At 36.9% G+C, this 6,729-nt stretch overlaps 1 protein-coding gene across 1 annotated transcript in view; it reads left to right on the plus strand.

Moving 5' to 3' along the window:
* The first annotated feature begins 994 nt into the window (after positions 1–994).
* The window catches only part of LOC107720472 (uncharacterized), a 6,111-nt gene continuing 376 nt past the window's right edge, over positions 995–6,729 (plus strand). Inside the window, exons 1-9 of the mRNA XM_016528191.1 lie at positions 995–1,037; positions 2,330–2,365; positions 3,574–3,832; positions 4,364–4,436; positions 4,497–4,578; positions 4,797–5,076; positions 5,178–5,317; positions 5,731–5,822; positions 5,898–5,994. Coding sequence (XP_016383677.1) covers positions 995–1,037; positions 2,330–2,365; positions 3,574–3,832; positions 4,364–4,436; positions 4,497–4,578; positions 4,797–5,076; positions 5,178–5,317; positions 5,731–5,822; positions 5,898–5,994 — 1,102 coding nt within the window. The remainder of the gene's footprint in view (positions 1,038–2,329; positions 2,366–3,573; positions 3,833–4,363; positions 4,437–4,496; positions 4,579–4,796; positions 5,077–5,177; positions 5,318–5,730; positions 5,823–5,897; positions 5,995–6,729) is intronic.

Raw genomic sequence — 6,729 nt, forward strand, 5'->3', positions numbered from 1 at the left:
CTCCTCCTCTGTCAGTCAGGATTCAGCCTTCGGATTCTCTTTTGAATCAGACTAATTCTAAAATGTGTACATAACATTATTGAACTTTAACGATATCTGCAATACATTTATGTTGGTTCTGTTCTGTTTACCCTGGGGGGTTTATCGCTGTCTCCCTGCTCTCATCCATGCTAGGCTGCATGGATGCGCAGGGAGTTCTTGCCCAGAACAGAACCATACCGCCAATTCAAACTGTATGCTAATTGTCAATCATCTTTGACGATAGTGGTCCTGACAGAAATTGAAAATTTTGAAAAACCTAATGAAACTGATGCTTTAGTGGATCAACTTAAAAGTGTTTTAACTAAACGTTTTTGGACTGAATGGAAACACTCACTTCACTGGTTTTGTTCCATCAAAATGTCACATTTCTTTCATCTCATCAGTCATTTCCTTAGCCTTTTTCCAAGAAAAAATGACATCCACATTATTTACATAGGCAAAATAATTGTATGCCTAGTCAAACGAACTTCACAAAGTTCATCAGGAGCAAGAAAAATACAATAAGCAGACATTTGTAGAAATAAGCAAGTACGATTTGTGGCAGATTAATGTAGGGGGAGCTTGAAAATGAAAAATGTAAATCACATAATGACAATGGCACATCATTTTTACACCTAGTATTTAATGTAAGCGTGTCAACATGACATTAATGCCTTGGCTAGCTTTAGAAAAAAAGTGTCCATCAAAGAGATTAGCAATGACATTTTGATAGCATTAATCACTGAACAGTTATTATTTTCAGTGAAATTGTGTTCACTTGTTTTGTTGCTAAAAAATGGTTTTAGATGGATGGGTGTAAACCTTTTTTTTCAGCTCCAGTCAGAGTGAAAAGTGGGAGGAGAGACAGGATCATGTGACTCTGATGTAACGTTAAACTAATGTGTTTCTCTCAGGAACAACATTCATTCAAACTTACTCAAATGAAAGCAGAAATAATCACGAACCACTTGAAATGAACTTGAGAATTTTCTACAAGAGTCTGTCGTTTTTACTGGGTAAGTAAAACACAATCTGTTTAATATCTTAGTGACCTACAGTCTGTTTTCTGCTTCATCTTTCAGACAGAGAAACACTTAACAGAAGACCCTAAAGCATAACTGGGTAACACTTTACAATAACCTTCCTTTAACCTTAGCTAATCCATTAACTAGCAATAGCTAACAATGAGAAATACATTTGTTACAGTATTTATAAATCTTTGTTCATGTTAGATAATAAAAATACACCATTTATTGTTAGTTCATGTTAGCTCAGGTTAATTAAATCATTTTAAAAGATACGAAGATCTAGAAGTTTTGATTTAAAAAAAAACTGTTCAGTATAGATGTAAAATTGTTGAAATTAACATGAATTATTATTAATTAATGCTGTAGATTTATTTTTATTTTTTCATTCTTAGTTTGTTGACTAATGTAGTTAACACGAACTAACAATGTTAACAAAGGAAGTTTATTGTAAAGCATTACCCATTATTGATTGTGTTGTTCTTGGTTAATGTTAACTAAACACCCTCAAACCATATTGTGTGTGTGATTTTCTTAAGTGTAAGTCTAGCAAAATGTAGGTTTATACTTATTAGACAAATTGCTCCCACTTTATATTGTGGCCCTAATACATGTGTACTTACATAGTAACTAGATAGGTTTAGGGGTGGAAATGGGATCCAGTGGGTGGAGATGGGTAGGTTCAGGGGTGGAAATAGGATCCAGATGGTGGAGATGGGTAGGTTTAGGGATATGTAAAGTGGGAGGAGTTGGATCTCAAGTTGGTGGAGTTGGTGCACCACTGTAATACCAGTGTACTTACATGGTAACTCCTCAGGAACTGTCCACTTAATATAAAGTGTAACATTCTGGACACCAACCACAATTTATATGTAAAGCCTAACTTACTTTAACATCAGAGTAATTACATGGTAAATCCATAGGAATTGTTTAGTTACTATAAAGTATAACACTTTCTTTACCAAAAAGTGCTGTTAGTCCTGTTACACATTTGTACTTTCATTACCAAAAAAGTGTTGTTACCAATGTCCTGTTACACATTTGTACTTACACATACCATTCAGTGGGTTGTTATATATGTGTAGTTACACAAACATTACAGCTGTAGATACTATGTATCAATGTGTACTTAGATGCTATGTACCAATGTGTACTTACACTGTGGTTACATACTACGTACACACCTAGTTACTATGTAAGTACACAGGTATTAGGGCCACAATATAAAGTGGGACCAAAAAATCGTCAAATACTGAGCATTATTCTGTGTTTCTCATTTCAAGGGGTTTTCTCCGTTCAAACAAAGGCAGGAATAGAAGGTAAATATTTAAACTCTTAAATGTCATCAATTAACATTATTACATCTTTTGTTAGTGAGTTTGTGCTGCTGTGAAACATTTTCGGGGCTCTATAATATACATATTTTAGACACATGATAAAAAAGAATTAACTTAATGCAAAGGAAATGTAAAAACCAATGCATTTATAAAATAAAGTAGGTTCAGAAAAATTCAGTTATTAGAAATCACTCAACCTAACAATTTTACATTTATACTGAACAAAGCAGAAGGACTACTTAAGATTCACTATTTCTTTTACTAAGTATAATTGATGCCAGTTTTAGAACTTACAATGAGTATTCCTGAAACACTTCCCTTCATGATAATAGCCTTGTGTCATCTAGAACAGTGTTTCCCAACCGTTTTTTAGTCGCGGCACCCTTTGGAAATTTTAACAAACTTGTGGCACCCTGCAAAATTAATTTTGTCACAATATTTGAATTTCTAACTTCGATATGATAATTTGAAAAATATAGATATTCAGTACAACAGGGAAGAACTGCAGAATATAATGTCATACAGATATTTTTGAATATTATTTAAAAAAATTGTCCATCAATGGTGATAATCAGTAGGCTAATTTCTAATGAAGAGACCAATTTATATGACAGTTTTTAATGTAGGCTTTTATGTAAACATTATGCAAATGGGGTGCTGTGTGTACATTAATGAGGAAAAAAAATTTACTTAAATGATTTTAGCAAATGGCTGCAATATAACAAAGAGTGAAAAATTTAAGGGGGTCTGAATACTTTCCGTACCCACTGTATCTTCCCTTCATGATGAACCAGAGGCATGACGGTGTTTGTGTGATTTTAGGTAGTTTTGACAGGCAGCCTTCATGCATAAAACAAAATGCAAAAGTCTTGTGATCTTGTGAAGCCTGCAAGATGGGAAAGAAAAACATTTAAAAGTGGCAGATGCAAAACTCACAAGATGGAAACAACAAAGCTTTACAGATAAAGACTGGGAAAACAGTCATACAAACCACTTATGTGGTTTGTATTCCTGAATAAATGAATAAATATCTTGGGAGGGGTGGGGGGGAATCATAGTGACACCAACTTTGAACACGTTTTACAATACTCATAATTTCAAAGCAGCTACACAGAAACCTATAATTTCCTGTCAGAATGGAAATAAATAAATGTAATGGTACAAAAGGTTTTCCACTAAACATATTCCAGTGAACGTAGCAGCATGGGGAACAGCCGTTCATTCTTCAGATTCTTCCGACTGGTATGCCCCAAACGCTCTGGATGGGTTGAGCTACACCTGTACTCATACTACGACACAAACTGACCCGTGGTGGAAGCTGGATCTGATGAAGACGTACGGCGTGAACAGAGTGACCATCACTAACAGAGCCGGCTGCTGTGAAAGCAGGATAGATGGGGCAGAGATTCGGATTGGAAACAAGCCTTCAGATCTTCTCAGCAACCCAGTGTGAGTCTCTCTGATATATTCTTATATAAAGAGATGCTGGCCTGTTGGTCAGTAAGTTTGTCTTTTTCTTATATTCACTATATTCACTATTTTCAGGTGCTTAGACTATATTAACATTGGTATAAGTCCACAAAATAAAATCAAAAATAGGCCTATACAGAAAGCAGCAACAGTTCACTGGAATTGCCTGGAATTCACCCTATCTAAATCCTCACTAAATACCACGATACATTTTCACATAACTAATCCAAAACATTTAAAAAGTTTTAAAAGTTTGACGGTTTTCAATTTGAAATAGTTTGAAGTTTAAAATAGTTTTGAAGATTAACGTTTGAATGTTTTGAAGGCAATACAGTCTATTAGAAAATTAGTTACATTTATCATGTTTGTTATATATATATATATATATATATATATAATAATAATAAAAGTGACAATCAGCTTTACTAAACAGCTTTACTAAAGTGAAGAGTCATACTAATAATGAGCATCAAAAGCACAGGAGCAGCTCACTCTTTTGTCTTTCTCCAGATGTATTGTAGTTTCTACTATTCCAGCAGGAGCTACCTACAGCTACTCGTGTCATGGGATGGAGGGACGGTATGTTACTGTGAATATTCCTGGAACTTCAAAGATTCTTACTCTCTCGTGTCATGGGATGGAGGGACGTTACGTTTTTGTGAATCTTCCTGGAACTTCAAAGATTCTTACTCTCTGTGAAGTGGGAGTCTATGTGATTTTTCCAGGTAATTCAGAGCTACTTAACAACCTGGTCTAAATCCTTTCCAGGCAAATTTGACTTTAATATATTTAATTATTATTTATAAGGGACTTTGTCAAGACTCAACCATCTCATACAGATCTGATAGAAATGCATTCCTAGATTGAACTAAACCTCCTGAAACACTTTCAAATATAAAATATGCTTACTAAAATAATTTCTTGACACTACGACATCTTCCAGATAATTTGGCAACAGGAAGAAACGTCACACAGTCGTCAAACTTTGGCGCCTGGTTTGCTGAACAGGCCATTGATTTTAATCCAGGTTTAACAAAATCATATTCAGCATGTTCCTCAACCAGTGCTCAGACTAACTCATGGTGGAGGGTGGATCTGAGTTCAGTGTACCGAGTTAGTAGAGTTGTCGTCACAAACAGACTAGACTGCTGTCCAGAGCGAATAAACGGAGCGGAGATTCGCATCGGAAACTCTTTGGAGAACAACGGCAACAACCATCCCATGTGAGACCCTATTTTAGTGACTTAATATCCATAGAAATCCCTGAAAACACACATAAAGAAAGACTAGAAGTCTAAATTTTGTTTTCTGTGTCTCTCTTTAGATGTGCTGTGATTTCTAGCATTCCAGCTGGTGTTTCCTTCACCTACATATGTAACGATATGGAGGGTCGATACGTGAATCTGTTCATTCCTGGAGATAAAAGGTTTCTTACTGTGTGTGAGGTGGAGGTCTACGGAGTAGGTGTGATGAAATTTAGTGTTTTGGGAAACTAAAACTATTGTGAAATTATTAAACATTTTCTCAATAGTTGATATTTGTCGATTTATTGTTTTTAAAACAGTTGTATGCTCTCAGCTTTCAATAATTTACTACATAAAATGCATTTGTGTTTGACACTAAACCATATCCATCCTTATAGTAAATTAACCTGTATTTAATTTAATGTCATCAGGGTCTTTTTTTTTTTTTACATTGATTTTTCAGGATCACTACACAACCTCCAATTGCATCCGTTTAATCTTAAGTGACAGATACATTTGTACGAAATTGCTGTAGATATTGTAGTCACAATGCATTTCACGTTTTTAATATTTACATTTAGCATTTGTTTTTCTCTTCGGTCTCTGTATGTTCACTCTCATCTTCCCTTTTAGATCTTTTTTTTAAGAGGACCTTTGTGAAGATGAAACTGAAATCCAGTTCGAGTCTGTCTGAACCTGCAGTGACAGCCCAGATCCTGTCACAGGTGAGAGAGGGAAACATACAGAAATCTGAAACCAAATCACACTGACAGCAGTTTTAAGAGATCTGCTCATTTCAGCTTCAATCTGCTCTGGCAAAACGAGGGATTTCTGTTGAGACGCTGCAATGGTCTCAACCGCCCAAACAGGAAGTGATGCGGAAGGAAGCTGCACCAGGTGAGTGTGTTCATACAAACACTGGAAAACGTCTCAGGTTACGTATGTAACCATGGTTCCCTGAGAAGGGAACGAGACACTGCGTCCTCTAGAGGTCGCTATAGGGGAACGCCTTCAGCGTGACCAGTGTCTGAAGCATACATCTAAACACGACAATGACATTGGCCGGCGACAGCCTATGACGTCATTACCCTGCGTGGTTACAGTATAAAAGGGCACTGGGATAACACGTCATCTGCTTCTTCGTCTGAAGCTTGCGTCCGAATCATGGCAAGGAAACTAGAGGACACAGTGTCTCGTTCCCTTCTCAGGGAACCATGGTTACATACGTAACCTGAGGCGTTCCCTTCCGAGGGAACTTCGAACTGCGTCCTCTAGAGGTCGCTATTGGGGACGGGATACCCACGCTGCCATGCTGAGGGGAGTGCATGCCAAAACTAAGGCGAGCACTAAGTACCAACTCAACCAAGTCAGAGGAGCTGCCCCAAGGACATTTTGACGGCTGTCAGTGACATACTCCCTATGGCCAAAGGGCTGAGCTGTGCACCAAATAACTTACCTGTAAGGGCTGGCTTGTATAAAGCCCAGGACAAAGCTCAAGGCTTGGAATTAAAAATAAAAAGGATTCCTTTAAGGGGAGTAACAGCACAATAGGCGGAGTTGTGAGCCAGTGGGTCGGCACCCACTGGCAGACGAGCCACGAGCACTTTTTTATATGTTCTACATTTCATGTAT

This window comes from Sinocyclocheilus rhinocerous, unplaced genomic scaffold (assembly GCF_001515625.1).
Source record: "Sinocyclocheilus rhinocerous isolate Xijiao unplaced genomic scaffold, SAMN03320098_v1.1 scaffold691, whole genome shotgun sequence".
Taxonomy (NCBI): Eukaryota; Metazoa; Chordata; class Actinopteri; order Cypriniformes; family Cyprinidae; genus Sinocyclocheilus; species Sinocyclocheilus rhinocerous.